At 52.0% G+C, this 15,862-nt stretch overlaps 6 protein-coding genes across 6 annotated transcripts; 5 read left to right on the forward strand and 1 right to left on the reverse strand.

Annotated features, from left to right (window-relative positions):
- The first annotated feature begins 701 nt into the window (after window positions 1–701).
- B0H65DRAFT_447659 (putative CDC20/HCT1 protein) lies at window positions 702–3,074 on the forward strand. Its single transcript, XM_062825873.1, has 2 exons — window positions 702–2,526; window positions 2,584–3,074. The coding sequence occupies exons 1-2, from the start codon at window positions 819–821 to the stop codon at window positions 2,703–2,705; spliced, it is 1,830 nt and encodes a 609-aa protein (XP_062685611.1). The 5' UTR covers window positions 702–818; the 3' UTR covers window positions 2,706–3,074.
- Window positions 3,075–3,214: 140 nt separating this feature from the next.
- Window positions 3,215–3,561, forward strand: B0H65DRAFT_447660 (uncharacterized protein). The gene has a single exon (XM_062825874.1). It carries the CDS (start codon window positions 3,220–3,222, stop codon window positions 3,481–3,483), a length of 264 nt encoding a protein of 87 aa, XP_062685612.1. The 5' UTR covers window positions 3,215–3,219; the 3' UTR covers window positions 3,484–3,561.
- An 860-nt stretch (window positions 3,562–4,421) lies between these two features.
- On the forward strand, window positions 4,422–7,008 carry B0H65DRAFT_5176 (transcription factor IIA, alpha/beta subunit). The gene is made up of 3 exons (XM_062828681.1): window positions 4,422–4,866; window positions 5,433–6,448; window positions 6,517–7,008. Exons 1-3 carry the CDS (start codon window positions 4,747–4,749, stop codon window positions 6,599–6,601), a joined length of 1,221 nt encoding a protein of 406 aa, XP_062685613.1. The 5' UTR covers window positions 4,422–4,746; the 3' UTR covers window positions 6,602–7,008.
- Window positions 7,009–8,055: 1,047 nt separating this feature from the next.
- B0H65DRAFT_504367 (permease for cytosine/purines, uracil, thiamine, allantoin-domain-containing protein) lies at window positions 8,056–9,896 on the forward strand (the record flags this gene model as incomplete). Its single annotated transcript, XM_062827908.1, has 5 exons — window positions 8,056–8,145; window positions 8,183–8,347; window positions 8,493–8,709; window positions 8,795–9,685; window positions 9,736–9,896. The coding sequence occupies 5 exons, from the start codon at window positions 8,056–8,058 to the stop codon at window positions 9,894–9,896; spliced, it is 1,524 nt and encodes a 507-aa protein (XP_062685614.1).
- Window positions 9,897–10,252: 356 nt separating this feature from the next.
- B0H65DRAFT_447672 (putative U-snRNP-associated cyclophilin) lies at window positions 10,253–11,848 on the forward strand. Its single transcript, XM_062825875.1, has 4 exons — window positions 10,253–10,451; window positions 10,922–11,093; window positions 11,222–11,359; window positions 11,482–11,848. Exons 1-4 carry the CDS (start codon window positions 10,414–10,416, stop codon window positions 11,680–11,682), a joined length of 549 nt encoding a protein of 182 aa, XP_062685615.1. The 5' UTR covers window positions 10,253–10,413; the 3' UTR covers window positions 11,683–11,848.
- Window positions 11,849–12,765: 917 nt separating this feature from the next.
- Window positions 12,766–14,361, reverse strand: B0H65DRAFT_418235 (uncharacterized protein; the record flags this gene model as incomplete). The annotated part of the gene is made up of 1 exon (XM_062824134.1): window positions 12,766–14,361. The coding sequence occupies one exon, from the start codon at window positions 14,359–14,361 to the stop codon at window positions 12,766–12,768; it is 1,596 nt and encodes a 531-aa protein (XP_062685616.1).
- Between the last annotated feature and the right edge of the window lie 1,501 nt (window positions 14,362–15,862).

The following is a 15,862-nucleotide window of genomic DNA, read 5'->3' on the forward strand; positions in this document are numbered from 1 at the left end:
GTCGAGAGGATCATGCGCAGCGCAACGCGGCAGTCGGGGAACGAGCGGGCCTGGCACGAGCACCCCGGGCCTGGACGACGGTTGAAAGGATCCACCTTGATGGGCCGGTCCAATGTGGACCTGGAGATGGGTCAGGTCGTGAAGTGGAAATTTGCCAAGACTGGGCGGCGGACGGGCCTTTGACTTTCTGCCTTTGAGATTTGCGGAGCGTGTGCCGCACTCAAAAAAGGCGGTCCAAGCGTTTGGTGGCCAGCTGCCACTCGGGGTTCGTTACCATGGCAACCACGTTGTGCAGACAAAACAGGTCGTCCTTTCGAAAGTAAACTAATCTTCGGCCCGCCTTCTCCTTCCACTTCACCACATCCACATATCCGCGCTGCAAGAAAACCATCTCTACCACCTCTTCGCTTTTCTTGGATTGCTTTCCTCAAGCTCTCGCTTCTCCCTTGCAAAAATTTGCATAAAGCAATCATACCATCAAGACAAAACTTTGCAGCGCGCCATATCCTTGAACGCAGACTTCCTCAAGTCCATTAGACCAGCTTGCTTTTGCAGTCAACTGATCGCCCCGCCGACTTTGAGACGCATCTCGTCCAAGGACCTCTCCGACTTAGCCGATCATCAACAATCAGAACGTACTAACCTTCCAGGAGCCATTAACTTGAGTCTCTTGGAGCTCTTTCGGTTAATCGGAACTCCTCGACACCTACAACCCCCCTAAACGGTAAGCACCCCCAGCTTGTGGACAGCTATCTATGTGTGTTGATAAGTGTGCTAACCATGACTTGTTGATATAGTGGTACATACCTACTATCTTCATGGTCACTGTAACAAACATGGCTACTCCATCAGTCACGACACCTAAGAAGTCCCACACGGGTCTTTTCTCGAGTCGCACAGCGGGCGGCCGTGTGCCCCTGACCCCTTCTCCTCATCATAATGCGAACGTCAACTCTTCGCCATTCAACAAGGACAAGTCAAATAATGATGGCCAGCGAGCACCCGCCAAGTCGGTCTACCCCGGTAACCTGAGCTCGCATCTTGCACGAGCGGCCTCAACCAAGACCAACTGGGACTCGCCCAAGTCCAACATTGCTCGTGGGGCCTCGACTCCCAAGAAAGCTCTCGAGCTTGGCGTATCCGAGTTTACTTTGACCGGCACCGGCGCTCAGGCGCAAGAACAAACTCAGACCGCACCTACCCCGAAGCCAAAGAAGACCAAGATCAAGGCAAAGCCGATCAAGACAACCGTTACTCTCAATGCCGATCGCTTCATCCCCAACCGAGGCTCAAGCTCAGCCATTGCCAATGGCGGCTCCGGAAAGCTTAACATGCGGGATCAGAAGCGGCCAAAGTCCAGGAACGGCGAATCGTCCAACTCAACAGCCCTCGCCTCTACTACGGACGATGCGACTGAGCAGCTCGAATTTGATTCCCTACTCCTGGATGACGAAGAGGCCGAGACATACGCCCGGCCATCTCCCAACACCGTGGCGTATCAAGACTCCTTGGCCACTGCCTGCGGAATGAACGTCAACACTCGAATTTTGCAGTTCAAGCCAGCTCCTCCCGAGTCGTCCAAGCCCATCGATCTCCGTCAGCAATACAACCGCCCTTTGAAGGCCGCTAACTCGGCAGCGCAATTCCGGCGCCGCATCGCCACAGCACCAGAGCGTGTCCTCGACGCTCCGGGTCTGATTGACGACTACTACCTTAACCTGCTGGACTGGAGCTCGGGAAACCAGGTCGCCATTGGCCTGGAACGCAACGTCTATGTCTGGTCAGCTGACGAGGGCTCTGTTGACTGCCTTATGGAAACTTCTCCCGACACGTACGTGAGCAGCGTCAAATGGTCCGGTGATGGAGCATATGTGGGCGTGGGACTCGGTACCGGTGAGGTCCAGATCTGGGATGTCGCCGAAGGCATCAAGATTCGCAGTATGTTTGGTCACGACAGTCGAGTCGGTGTCATGGGCTGGAGCAAGCACCTTCTCTCGACAGGAGCGCGAAGCGGTCTGGTGTTCAACCATGATGTCCGTATCGCCGAGCACAAGGTTGCAGAACTCGTTTCGCATACATCGGAGGTTTGCGGCCTCGAGTGGCGGTCTGATGGCGCTCAGCTTGCTACCGGTGGAAACGACAATCTCGTGTCGATTTGGGATGCCCGCTCTCTTGCTGTTCCAAAGTTCACCAAGACCAACCACAAGGCTGCCGTTAAGGCTCTCGCTTGGTGCCCTTGGAACATAAACTTGTTGGCTACTGGTGGAGGTTCCTATGATCGTCACATCCACTTCTGGAACACCACTTCCGGTGCCCGCGTCAACAGCATCGACACAGGCTCCCAGGTCACCAGTCTCCGATGGAGCCCTCACTATCGCGAAATCGTAAGCTCTAGCGGTTACCCCGATAACTCGCTCAGCATTTGGAGCTACCCTACTCTGGTCCGAAATGTTGAGATTCCTGCTCATGAGAGCCGTGTCCTCCACAGCTGTCTCAGTCCCGATGGGCAGATGCTCGCCACAGCTGGTAAGTCAAATTCGAAGCAAAATGCTGATGGAAACTGATACTAACCGATATTTGTAGCGGCCGACGAGAGTTTGAAGTTTTGGAAGATCTTTGAGAAGAAGGCCGGATCTGGTGCTGGCATCAGCGGCGCTGGCACATCTTCGAAGGCGACCATGGCGAAACAGATGACAATCCGTTAAGCGCTTTACTGTTCATATAACGACGTCAACTTGGGTTGGCAGCGGTTGCTTTGTTTTCTCGGGTTTTTTGGTCGTTTCAGCACGGCGTTTTGGAGGGTTCGACAGCTTTTGTTCCTAGCCCGGCCTGAACGAGGCCATTGGGTGAAGCGGGCACATACATGGAGGAATCTTGGGATTTGGGTGGATCATGAAGTTATGACGACAAAAACTTTGTATCAAGAGGATACGTACCTCATCTGTACCTGATCATGTCAGATCGGTATTTTGTACGGTAATTGTTTAGAAGCTTGCTAGTACAAATTGTAAAAGTTTGTCAAAAGTTTGTATGGCATGGTATGCGCAAACACTAGCTGGATAGACTCAAATCCCTCCCTGGATAGACTAAACCCACTTTTTCGGGCGCCCAGCCATGAGCCGCGCAAAACCTTCCGGGGCGCATTACCAAATCCACGATGTTTGTGAAGTTATTCAGTGTCGTCAATCCAGTCAATTGTCTACTGTTGAAGCTGTTTATATGGTCTCGTCGCGTGTTATATTGTTGTTTCAAACGCTGCCTTGGTCCTGGTGTTCCGTTGTACGTGAAGCCCTCGCTGTTAGTGCTGCCCACCGTATAAGTGCCGGGGTGCTGGAATTTGAAATTCGCCCTCAGTGCCCTCGTCTTCTACTTAGTTCACCAAAAGCACCTGGCACTTGGAACGACATCATTGGCATCGACATTGACATCGACAGCGACAGCGATAGCGATAGCGACGGAGATGAGGATAGCTTCGAACAATAAATGTACTTGGCTGGCGATATGGTGAGGTTGATGAGCGCGGTCGAGAGCCGGGCAGAGATTGGTTGGGCGCCCGAAAAAGTGGGTTTAGTCTATCCAGGGAGGGATTTGAGTCTATCCAGCTAGCGAATGCGCATGGTATGAGCAATGAATGGGTTGTATTAAAAAGCTCTCATATTGGCGCTTCACTGCGGTGGTTAGGCGACCAACAGTGCAAATGGCTTGCGCTGGTGATGAGGTTTGATCCCACATAAAGTTGGAGGAAGCGATTCACCGGGGCATCGTGAACTTGCGTGTCCCTTGACACAGAGAGGCTGCTCTGCAAATATTCAGGGGGGCATGTTGTTCGCTTCCATCCCGTCTTCCGTCATGGAGTGGGATTGCAGGGCTGCAGGGCTGCAGGGCTGAACTCCTGCAGACGCAAGCGTTCAGCGTTCACAGAAGGGCATGGAAGTCACTGCAGGCATTTCGCCCGCGTTGCCGTAAGACCGACACTGCAGGGCAGTGGCAGTCGCCGCGGCTGTGGGCTGTTGAGGTTGGCGGCCGGCTGACTAAGCAGGGGGTGGCCAGGGAAACTTCAAAGCAGGAATGGCAGGACAGTCTAAACTTACCCATTTCACCACACCTACTGAAGCGCCATCTGCTCTGAATCAAGACAGCACGTCCGCTGTTTGCAACGCTGCCGAGCACTTCTGGATATTGCGCCTTACCAACTAGAAATACAATTCACTACGAGGCTTTCAAAAAGGTGTTTAGAGTGCAGTCTGACGGCGGCTCAGAAACCGTGAGAAGGTGGAAGAAGAAGAAATACCGAGCGCAGGGTTCAAGGACGGGAACCTCTCCAAAAGGCGGCGACTTCTCGCATTGACGACTCACGAATCCCCGACCACATCACACTCACTCGGGCCAACTCCACACACAACACCTAGGCAGACCTCCCTCTCGTCACACACGCGAACTTCCATTGGATTCCAACAAAAAGAAATCGTCAAGCCTTTTTTCGAGTCCGCGCTGGACGACGGCGTAGAAGAAGGAGCGGACAGCAAGCAGAGCGTTTGGTTTGCTGACATAAACGCGTCCCCGTCATCGTGTGGAAGAACAAGACAAGCATCATATCAACTGAAGGCTCTTGTGTCCCCGTCCGTCGAGCAGCCGCAACCGTCACAAGCAGGCAGCTCTTGTCTCCCATCGCCATCAGCAGTCACGCAAGCCTCACCCAGTCAGCCAGCACTCAATACGCACATCCATCCATCACCTTCAATCACCATGTCCAACGCGACTGTCGGTACCGTTTACGAGCACATCATCAACGAGGTGATCAACGCTGTCCGCGTCGACTTCGAGGAGAATGGCGTCGACGATAGTGTTCTAGAAGAACTGAAAAAGGTGAACCACTTTTGACTTTCCCCGTCTTTCCTTCATCCGCGTCGTCGCATCCTTTTTCCTTTTCATGTTGTCGATTCCCGCATCCTGTCCTGTCGTTTTCGTATGTCGCATGCTCTTCTACAGCCATGTCGATGAGCGAGATCCAGCGCCAGTGATACACTCGTGTGTCGACGACGACAAGTGTCGGGTTCTGACGTTGGCTGCCTCTGCTAGCCTTCGCAACGCGAAAGAGTGGATGGAGGAGCAGGCAGCATTCGGGGGCGGGCGACCCAGGGCCTTTTGGGTCTCAAATAAGTTCCCAGTCAGGTTGGCTGGGGCTTCCCCTCTCCCATGACGCCGCTTCCGATTGGACCATCCAAGTGCCGCAGCACGTGCCGCCTGCTGGTGGTCATCACTGCCTGTCACCCCCAAGCCTCAGCCCATGAATACGATATCTTGTAACAATTCATCATCTTCACGTTTCGTCTCCCGTATCCCAAGAAGGACTGGGATCCTACTCCATGAAACAGCAGAAACTAGCTCTGCCTGTCCTTTGCTGGTAACATGTAACTAACGTGTCTTGATAGGGATGGCAACACAAGCTGTCCCAGCTCAACGTTGCTCAGTTTCCTTGGGACCCCAAGCCTGAAGCACCACCCCCGGCGCAGGCCGCGCAGAACACTTCCGCTGCCGTCAATGCGCAGGCGGCTGCTGCCCAGCAACCAACGGCCAACTACACTCAGTCGACCCTGAGCCCACAAACGGCCGCTCAGCCCCTGTCTCTTCCTGGCGGCCAGCCCAACGGCAATGGCGTCGCCATCAAGAATGAACCAGGCATGGCGAACGAGCCTGCCATCAAGCAAGAACCGGGTACTATGCAGCCCATGATGCACCCCGCCTACCCTGGCAACAACGCCGCTCGTGGTGGTATGGCCGCCCAGCGAGCTGCCCAAGCCATTGCAAGCCGGTATGGATCGCAGGCCCAGGCTTCTATCAACGCTATTCACCAGCAAACTCAACAACCTCAGATCCCCGGTCAGGCACCACAGCAACAGCAGCAACAACAGCAGCAGCTTAACCCACAGCAGCAATATCAGCAGAACGTGGCCGCCCAGATGCAGGAGCGCATGCAACAGCGCATGCAACAGCAGCCTGGACAGCCTGGACAGCCGCAGCCTCCCAACCAGCAAAATGGTCTTGGCGGCGCGCAGGTCGATGGCTCGAGCGACGGATTCGACGGTGTCCTGATGCGTCGCGATGCGGACGGCAACCCTGTCGAGATGGGTCGCGTCGAGATCGACAACCTGCTCCACGCCCAGCTCCTGGAAAAAGCTAAGCAGAGGGAAGGAGGCGGCTTGATGCTTCCGTTGAAGGAAGCTACCAAGTCTCGGGGCACCGCCACCAAGAGGAGCCGTGCCGCCGCTCGTGGTGCGAATCAGCTTGATGGAAATGATGAGGATGATGATGAGTTTGACGAAGATGCCATCAACTCTGACCTTGATGACCCTGAGGATGAACGGGATGATGACGATGAAGAGGATGAGGCTAGTGGCTGGATCATGCTCTGCTTGTATGACAAGGTGCAGCGCGTCAAGAATAAGTGGTGAGTGACCCCCATCCTTTTTGGAGTACGACATGAGTCGAGGAAACAGCTACTGATAATTGCTATAGGAAGTGCACCCTTAAGGATGGTGTCTTGACTGTCAATGGCAAGGAATACGTCTTCCATAAGGCCAATGGTGAATATGAGTGGTAAGAGATGCAGTGCTTGGCAGAAAGGACACTCTCACTTTTCTTTAGTTGCCTTCAATGAGGCAGGCCTTCCTTAAAGGTTATGTGGTCACCCACTTGCTATCTATACATGTGGGTAAACCATGGTTTCAATGGAGCAAAAGGAAGCGAATACGGTTCTACTCTTTGGTAGGATGGCTGAGGGGATAGAGTGGGGACGGAAAATGAGTCAAGGAGGAAGGGGATCATAGTTTTGCGATGAGCAAGGAAGCAGAGGGAAAACTGCGCGCATGGGGTTTTGCGAGGGAATGAAGGGAATGAAAGAATGAAGGCAGATGGATATATCTCTAGAGATTGGCGAGGCTTGGTCTTCAGATATCTAGGAGCGAAGTTCGAACAGTTTTAGAAATCATATAAAATCTTCGTCAGGCCTTGTGCCGGAACTGCTGTGAGTATGGTTTTTGCACTTCTTGTTCTTGTCTTCACATGCGATGATCAATTCGTCAAAAGGGACGGGATATCCATGATGCATTCTTGACTCACGAAATATGAAGTCCAGGGCCTCGGACTTGGGCAAGTCAAAAAGATCCAATCGCATCAACTCTTATCATGGCTACGTACCGTGGCTGAGGGTTGCAATTCCTGCTCGAAACCCGCAGCGGGAGTGCCACGGGGTTTATATTGCCCTCGTCCCGTCTCTCGACTTCTTTAGCGATTTCTTAATATACGATGCAGTGCAACTGTTAACACTTAGAATGCGAAACATATACCTATGTAAGTCCGAGGTCAACCCCCCATCAAAGTCCGAGCCAAGAAGTTGAAGCCAACCTCAACAATGTATTACCACACGCTTCAGATTCTCTCGGCGGAAAACCATCTCAGAAACAAAACATGAGATAGCTGTATGTATGTGCGGTTACACTGAACCATGCTTTGCGAACCTGGACCTTGTAAGGTGTCTGGGTTTGCAGCCTACCGTAGAGACTCGCGAAATTCGCCAAAAGCTATCCCTCTTTGATAATGCTACCACAGAGCGGGGTCCGGCTGACCAGTGGCATCTATCTGCATGTCCTTGCAAGGAAGAACGCAACACATATCAATCATGTCTCGATATGGCTACACGAATCTCAAACAGGGTGGTGGTACCCAAGTCAACGCTACTACTCTACTCTACGCAAGGGCGTGGCGGCCGCTGTACCAGTTCAAACCCCATAGGATGGAAGCACTTTTCGTCTTTTCATGGCTACCTTCCATGCGGTGTCGCCAATATAGGTAGGGAAATACTTCCCAGGGTTAAGCTGTCTGTCAGTCATTGATGGTGAGGTAGGGTACATAAAGCTGATTAATCCTCCTCTGTCCACCCACGGAAATCTGGAGACTGCTTCCTCCCGAGACTCTCCCAGTCTCTCTATATCATCACATCACACCATCAAGCAGCCAAAGCTCAAGACCATCTTGAGCGGCTGGGCCCAACCAACAATGGGAGTCCACATCCACCAACACCCAACAAGGGAGAGCGACCTTGGCCACTCCTCGACTACATCAGAGAAAGACGAAGCTGCGGTCCAAGTCGAAAATGGTAGGCACCGATCCTAACAACAACAAGGGCAACAACGAAAATGTGGTCCACAAAGAAGAGTTCTACGCAGGAAACAGCATCTACGCGAAGCTGCACCAAATAACAGGGCGATGGGGCGTGGAAGAGCGAGGGATCGAACGGCTGCCGAGCGATGAGAGGGATGCGAGGAAGCCGATAACTGTTGGTATTACGGTTAGTGTTTTTTTTTTTTTTTTTTTTTTTTTTTGTATTCCTTACCACCAATCATGATTTTGACTTTTTGACTTTGAAGACCTTCAAGTTGAGTTGAAGACAAACACAAAGCCAGTCGCTAACTACTAGAGGTAATGAATGACAGTGGTTTTCCATCAACATGACCTTTGTCTCTCTCACCCTCGGCGTCTTGCCCGTTACTGCCTACGGACTGAGTTTCGTCGATGCGGCTATACTAATTATAGCATTCAATTTCTTGGGGAGTCTGCCTGTTGCTCTGTTTTCGAGTCTGGGTCCGGTGTTTGGATTGAGACAGATTCCGTTGTCGAGATTTTACTTTGGTTATCATGGGGCTAAACTTGGTATGTACCGTTTCCCCCTTTCCGTTTTGCATTCGCTCGCCGTATACCTCGACCGCTGCAATGCTAACAATTTATCCCGTCACAGCCGCCCTCATAAACGTAGCAGTCTGCGTCTCCTCATCCGCCATCAACGCCGTCGTAGGCGCCCAACTCTTCCACGGCATCAACCCTCGCATGCCGGGCTGGGCGGGTATCCTCATCGTCTCCCTCACCACCCTCGTCATCTGCACCATGGGCCACCGTTTCGTGCACACCTACGAGCGCTACTCGTGGCTCCCTTGCTTCGTCGTCCTCCTCATTGTATTAGGAGTCTTTGCCCACTCCGGGAACTTCGACCCTCTCCTCCCCCTAGGCACGGGAACCGCCAAAGCGTCCGGAGTCCTCTCCTTCGCTGCCTCCGTGTACACCTTTACGGCCGGGTGGGCTGCCTACGCGGCTGATTACAGCATTTACCAACCAGCTGACCCCAAGCCGAGCGCGCGCGTCTTCTGGTGGACCTTCGCAGGCAACTTTTTCCCCACGGTGTTCACGGAGCTGCTGGGCGCGGCCGTGATGACGGCGACCGTGCACCACACCGACTTTGCTGCCGCCTACGATGAAGCGGGACTAGGGGGCGTGTTCAGCCATGTGTTGATCCCCGCCGTAGGCAAGGGGTTCGGCACCTTCTGCGTCGTTTTGCTGGCGCTTTCCATAATCGGGACTAACATCGCCACCGTCTATTCCGTCTCCATGTCCGTGCAAGTGTTAGGCAGACGGACTCAGCGGGTGCCGCGGTTCTTGTGGACGCTTGTTTCCACGGTCGGGTACACAGCGTTTGCGATACCTGCGTATCAGGAGTTTGCGACGTACCTGGAGAATCTGTTGCTGGCGATGTCGTACTGGATCTCCATTTACTTGGGGATTACGTTGACGGAGCATTTTCTGTTTAGACGCGGGGTGAGGGGGTATCAGCCGGAAGCTTATACGGATGCCAAAAGTTGCCGCCGGGTATGGCGGCTATTACGGCTTTCTGTGTGGGGGCGGTAGGAGTCGCGGTGGGGATTGCACAGGAGTGGTATAGAGGCCCGGTGATAAAGGCGGTGGGGGAGGAGTTTGTGGGGGATTTGGGGTGTGTTTTTGGGTTTTTGTTTACTACTGTGAGTTATATGGTGTTGAGGTATTGGGAGAAGAGGTACTTTGGGCGTTGAGGAGGAGGGGGGATGTGATGTTCTTGGTCGGGGTGACTTTGTTGTGTGTTTATCGAAGGGTTGAGGCAGTCAGGATTAGGCCTTATAGAAGCTTTTATGGACAGGGCTTGAAAAATTATCTAAATACCGAATATGAGAGACGGTCGAATGAGTTCATATCATTATGTTAGAGCTGATACTTTTCGAGTGTCAGGAGAGAAATAGAAAGAAATTGACAAGAGACAGCTCTAGTCCTCGTAAACAACGTTTACCGCTGACAGCTGGCGGAAGCTGTCAAACACCTGCCAAGACAGTTCAAGAATGCTGGGGTCTCTGGATTGCGTAGAACACTCGAGCTCTCCCTCGCAAAACTCACTGTGGTCTTAACAACATCGAAACACGCAGAGGGCATTCATCACAACCAATTCCACCCGCGCAACCGAAGAAATCAACTCATTTGGCATTTTCAACTGATACGACCTCAAATTATCTCGAATTTGTTTTTCAGAACCAGTGAAGAAAGAACAAAACCTAAAACATGGCGCCCACCGTCCTCCCTGCCTCTGGCAACCCGCTGTAAGTCCCAGCTATTCTTTTGTTCGTTAGTACCTGCGCTGTATCAAGCAGAGGTACCCATGTACCTCTCTCTCTTCATCAAGTCAACTTCACTTCATCAGTCGGAACTCCCATGTCCGACGACCACATCTCAGATGTCACAACACTTACTTTTTATCGACCATCTTTGTGTTCTGTTTTCATTTTAACTATCATCACCAAACGGATGTAACTCCCATCAACACCATCAACCACCAACCCAGGCAACTGCCAAGTCGCACTCATTCATTCATACCTTCTCCCCGAGCCTACATCTACACTAGGCATTCTCTACTTCTACACCTCAACCACCTCGACCACAACCTACAGCCATCACTCACCATTAACAGTCATGTCGTGTCATGTCATTTTATGATTTAAACCCATCACCTACTACTCACTTATGAATCAACCAAAACCAAATTGATCTAACCATCAAACCAAAAACACAGAGTCTTCTTCGACATCACCCTCGGCGGCGAGCCCCTCGGCCGCATCACCTTCGAGCTCTTCAAGGACGTAGTCCCCAAGACGGCCGAGAACTTCCGGCAGTTCTGCACGGGCGAGAGCAAGAACAACCTCGGTCGGCCGCAGGGGTATAAGGGGAGCAAGTTCCACCGGATTGTATGTCACCACACATTTATTTCTTTCTGTTCTGTTCTCACTGTGCTCTGTCTCTTCCTTGTGTTGTGAACAAAAAAAGAATGGCTGGTGATGGTGAACGCTGACTAAATACCGAAAAAAAAAAATAGATTCCCAACTTCATGTGCCAAGGCGGTGACTTCCTCAACGGCGACGGCACCGGTTCAACCTGCATCTACGGCACCAAGAGCTTTGCGGACGAGAATTTCTTGCTGAAGCATGATTCGCCTGGGTTGCTTTCTATGGCTGTGAGTGTGTCTGCTTCCTTCCCTCCTTCCCTCCTTTCCATATCTACCCCACCTACCTACGTACCTTCCTACCGAGAGTGACAGGTAAAAAGAAACTGACTGAACTCAAAACCCAAAAAAAGAACGCCGGCCCAAACACAAACGGCTCACAATTCTTCATCACCACGGTCCCGACCCCCTTCCTGGACGGCAAGCACATCGTGTTCGGTAAAGTCGTGGACGGCATGGATGTCGTCAGGAAGATGGAGAACACCAAGACTGGATATCGCGGCAAGGACGTGCCGAACTTGGATGTTGTGATTGCTCAGTGTGGTGAGATGTAAGGAGGGGAAATTTGGAATTGGTGATCGGATGGGTTGGTGGTATGGGCGGTGGATTGTGATGTGGTATCAAGGAGGCACCGTTTTCGAGATGCGATGTAGTGAGTAGGGCAGCACAATTCAGGGAGATGGACAATGTAATCGATGCCCAAGGATGAATATGGTTCAATGTTCGTATAACTCATGGAATCAACTCATCAATTTTGAACTCCGAAACCGAATCCTTATCACCTCATACATCATAACACTCAGCCCAAGGCACAAAAGAAAAACGTCCAAGTAAACAAAGTACAGACCCGAATGAATCACCTAGATTCGGAAGTCCATAGAAAAGACCCACAGCTACACAGTAGTATGAAGTCCATAAAGAAGCAGAAAAAGATCGAAATAACGTATTTTTCCCATCAAGAAGGCGAGTGAGTCAACCTTGCTTTTAATATTCCTGTCTCAGACAAGGGATAAATCGGGGTTCAAAAGGAACGACGAGAAAGGAAAACAAAAATTGGGTATGTGGTATCTCAAAACAACAAGAAGAAGAGAAGTGAAGTTGAAGAGAAAGAAACGCAAAAAAAATCCCGAACCCGCAAGATCCTTTATCCTTCCTCGCCTTCCTAACTCTTGCAACTCTTGTCCCATAATTGTCATCATCTAATGCAATTTCTCCCCCTTACATGCCAGCCCGCCAAATGCGCAGCACTCATCGATGCATAAAACGAGGTTGCCCCGTTTTTCATATCTCTCTTTTTTCTCTTGTCTCGTCATACCCAGCCGGCCAACCATGCAACAATGTCATCCTCCATGAATATCCTGTCTGAACCAAAACGCCAGAATGTATGTGTTTTCATCATAAGAGAATGGAATGAATGAGAGTGTAAGTTGCTTGTGATAAAGACTGGCTTTCTTTCCTGAATGAAGGGTATCCTGCACGAACAATGCCCTTGTCCGACGCCGTAGTCAAAAGGCAGAGAACTGAGAAAAGAACAAGGGAAGATCGGCCCGTTGTCCACAAACCGGTCGTACAAAGCGAGCCACGTTTTCCCGTTGACGGCACGAGTATTGGCCATTGTTGTGATGTGACAACTGACTTCAATTCCTGCCGACAAAGCCCCATTGGCCTTTTCCACGACGGAACTTGGGAGCGCTCGTGGTCTGGTTGTACGCGGTCTCGTAGATGGTCGCAGTCATGATAGCAATCTGGGTGGTCTCGGTTACGTAGACGGTAGACGCGGGCATGGTGATGGTCTGCGTGACCATCACAAACTTGGTGTTTCCGGCGATGGGATTTTGGCCGTTTCCTTCAGTCGGGTTGTTGGTGCTAACTGGTGCGGACACACTGGATTCCTGAGATACAGTGGCTGGTATCGAAGTAGGGGCCGAGTTTGATGCTTGGGATGCAGACGAAACAGGCGCAGAAGATGCTGCCGGAGCGGGAGCGGTCGAAGATGAGGCGCTAAGAAAAACTCCGCCGGCGGGAGGGCTTCCGGTTTGGGTTGCAGAAGAAGCTGTCGAAGATGAGGCGCTAACAGAACCACCACCGGTGTGAGAGCTTGCGGAAGGAGCATTAACGCTGCCTCCTACTTGTACAAACAAGCTCTTTTGTCGGGCCATGTTCCTAGCCTGAATATCGTATGGAATGGGATTCGGTCTATCTGTTCTCCCGATCAAACCGGCCATTGGGATATCAGCTTCGTTATAGTCGACGCCAGCTTTCGCGGCCTTGCCTTTCTGCGGGACTTTGACCATGAAAAGATTCGCCATCTGCGCTCTGATAGCAGCTTTGCTGAAGTCCGTTTCCACAAACTGCACGTCAGTCTTGCCCCCACCCTTGCATCCAGGACCCTTAACTTCACCAAGGCTTTCGTCGCAGGGGTCGACAATATTGATATCGACAACTCCGGTGTATATTTCCGGAACTGACACTATAGCGTCCTTGTTCTCCTCGATGAAGGTATAAGGAGAGACGGCAACGCCTCGTTCTCTCGTTTGTGGCCAGTCCCAGACCCAAATGATTGTATACACTTGTCCAATTTTGAGGTCAGCCGGGAGCTTGATATCCGACTGGCACATTAGGCGTCCTCCCATTATATCCGGAATCTTGAAATTGGCCTGGCGGAAAGCTTTGATGCCTGCGGGGTCGCCAGTTGCTGGGTTGAGGGGCTCACGACATTGGCCGTCGTCATAGTGCCTGGTAGCCAAGAGCCTTCCCTTCTTATCGCCGCCGGTGCCATCAGCCGTCCATTTGAGGTGGACGTCAGCGAAGCGGACATCGGCTAGGTTGTTGTTGGTCGTTCCATAGAGGTAGATGGTACCACGATTTACAGGTGATACCCTGTTGAGCTGGGGTGACTCTGGGAGCGAGACGTGGCCATTCTCGTTGTATTGGATAGCTACCCAGTCTCCTGGGGCAGCCTTTGGCATTGCATAGTTAACGTTGTAACTTTGATCAGTGAGGACTGCCCTTTCTGGCATATAAAGGAGAGCAGAATCGAGTCCGTGAATAAGCTGGTACTGATTGTCCCCAGTCTGGTAAGCCCTCGAGTAGCCCACTGGGCCGACCATGGTGCCGTTTGGTGCGATGCGCCTCACTTGCTCGGGCCAGGAATGTCCTGCTGAAAGTCGGACCATGGCAAAGAGGGCGGCAACCAGCAGACCCCCAGTGTCTTTTAGCGAGTATGTCTTCATGGTGTGCTGTCTCCAGAGACAGGGCGTAACGTTGTTGTGTATTTTGTTGCTTGTCGGAAAGGGCGAGAGGGAGAAGGAGGGAAGACGACGTCAGAAAAACGAGTGCTGAAAAAGTATCGGCGTGGGTAGAAGAAGTGAGTCGAGGTCTAAAGTGGTTCAACGTCCAGCGTATAATATGACCAGCATGGGTACAAGAATGGAGAACGAGCGGGGTGACTCCTATTGTACTTGTTGTGTGCTTCTTCAATAGGCCATTGTGACGGGTTTGTGAAATTGTGGTGAAATCGAGGGGACTTTTATCGACGAGACACAATAAAGAAAGAGGCAGGTGCGCCGGGTCGTCAATGAGATTGTCCACCGGCCGAGGAAGCGTGACGGGTGGGTCAATGAAAAGTCGGGATTGAAGCGTCAAGCAAAGGCGGCGGCTGCAGAACTTGCTTGAATCGAGTCGAGAAAGATATCGAGGTGATAGTCACCAAGGCCTGGTGATCACTTGCTGTCGTCGTCGTCGTCAAAGGAAGATGATTGTTGTTGTTGGGACTGAGGTGAGGAGTTGAGGACGGTCTGGAGGAGGATGATCAGACGGGTTGTGAGAGCCGAGTTGACCGTGAACAAGAGAAGAGTATCACGCAAACCTGAGGTGGGTAGGGATCGGAGTACGTGATGCTCGTCCTTAGGACGTTATATTGGAGGGCACGGGAGAGAGAAATGGATCTAGCAGGATCTAGATGCCACAAGCAGACACAACAAAATCTGGTAGCACGGCGGGATGCGCAACACTTGAAACCTCGAGGGCCCGAAATGAGAAGGAGCTTGTGTACGCGCGGGACATAGGAGTGCGTCACGAGAATGGAAAGACGGACGGATGCAGTACCAGGCCAAGTGGAAAGCACCCTTCCCGTGCTTCCTGTTCAGAAATGTAGTCATACCATTGCCCTGACTGTCCATACCTACCATCAAGCGATTGCCCATTGCCCATTGCCCATTGCCCACTGGCGGCTGGCGTGGCCCCTGGGCTGGACCGGCTCACTGGATCATGATGGCCAGTGGATGCGACGTTGGTTCAACACAAGAAAGAGATGAATGGATGGAAATTGTACAAGTTGGTGCCCATCTGCCATGTCGTTGCTTCCCGATCATCGTCAACGAACCGTTTGGTGTGGAGACGCGCTAGTCTGTTCTGAAAATGCAGGCACGCAGCCGGTTTGGTTGGTCGTCGCTTGTCCACCACATCCGCAAAGCCAAGATTTGGTTGGGCGGCGTCAAGCGCTGTCTGACAAGGGTTGGAGCCCCATATGCACCACCTATCCATCCATTGATCCTCCTCCCCGCCACGTCCGCGTGGCTTGCCCCAAATCTTTTTTCATATCGCTCCAATTCTTCCATGCCTGGACCTCGCCCAGACAGAGACAACACCAAGTTGTTACACCCAGCAACATGCAAGACAAATGATGACTTGCCGTAGGCTCCTGGCACCCCGGGCATAGTCTAATTCTCTTGT

The sequence above is a fragment of the Neurospora tetraspora genome (genome assembly GCF_033439725.1).
Source record: "Neurospora tetraspora strain CBS 560.94 chromosome Unknown B0H65scaffold_1, whole genome shotgun sequence".
Classification (NCBI taxonomy): Eukaryota; Fungi; Ascomycota; class Sordariomycetes; order Sordariales; family Sordariaceae; genus Neurospora; species Neurospora tetraspora.

Coding starts and splice junctions, on each gene's coding strand:
- B0H65DRAFT_447659 (XM_062825873.1), top strand. CDS start 819: ATGGTCACTGTAACAAACATGGCTACTCCATCAGTCACGACACCTAAG. Junction 2,527..2,583: donor GCAGATGCTCGCCACAGCTG/GTAAGTCAAATT, acceptor CGATATTTGTAG/CGGCCGACGAGAGTTTGAAG.
- B0H65DRAFT_447660 (XM_062825874.1), top strand. CDS start 3,220: ATGGTCTCGTCGCGTGTTATATTGTTGTTTCAAACGCTGCCTTGGTCC.
- B0H65DRAFT_5176 (XM_062828681.1), top strand. CDS start 4,747: ATGTCCAACGCGACTGTCGGTACCGTTTACGAGCACATCATCAACGAG. Junction 4,867..5,432: donor TTCTAGAAGAACTGAAAAAG/GTGAACCACTTT, acceptor GTGTCTTGATAG/GGATGGCAACACAAGCTGTC. Junction 6,449..6,516: donor CAGCGCGTCAAGAATAAGTG/GTGAGTGACCCC, acceptor TAATTGCTATAG/GAAGTGCACCCTTAAGGATG.
- B0H65DRAFT_447672 (XM_062825875.1), top strand. CDS start 10,414: ATGGCGCCCACCGTCCTCCCTGCCTCTGGCAACCCGCT. Junction 11,094..11,221: donor GGAGCAAGTTCCACCGGATT/GTATGTCACCAC, acceptor AAAAAAAAATAG/ATTCCCAACTTCATGTGCCA. Junction 11,360..11,481: donor CTGGGTTGCTTTCTATGGCT/GTGAGTGTGTCT, acceptor ACCCAAAAAAAG/AACGCCGGCCCAAACACAAA.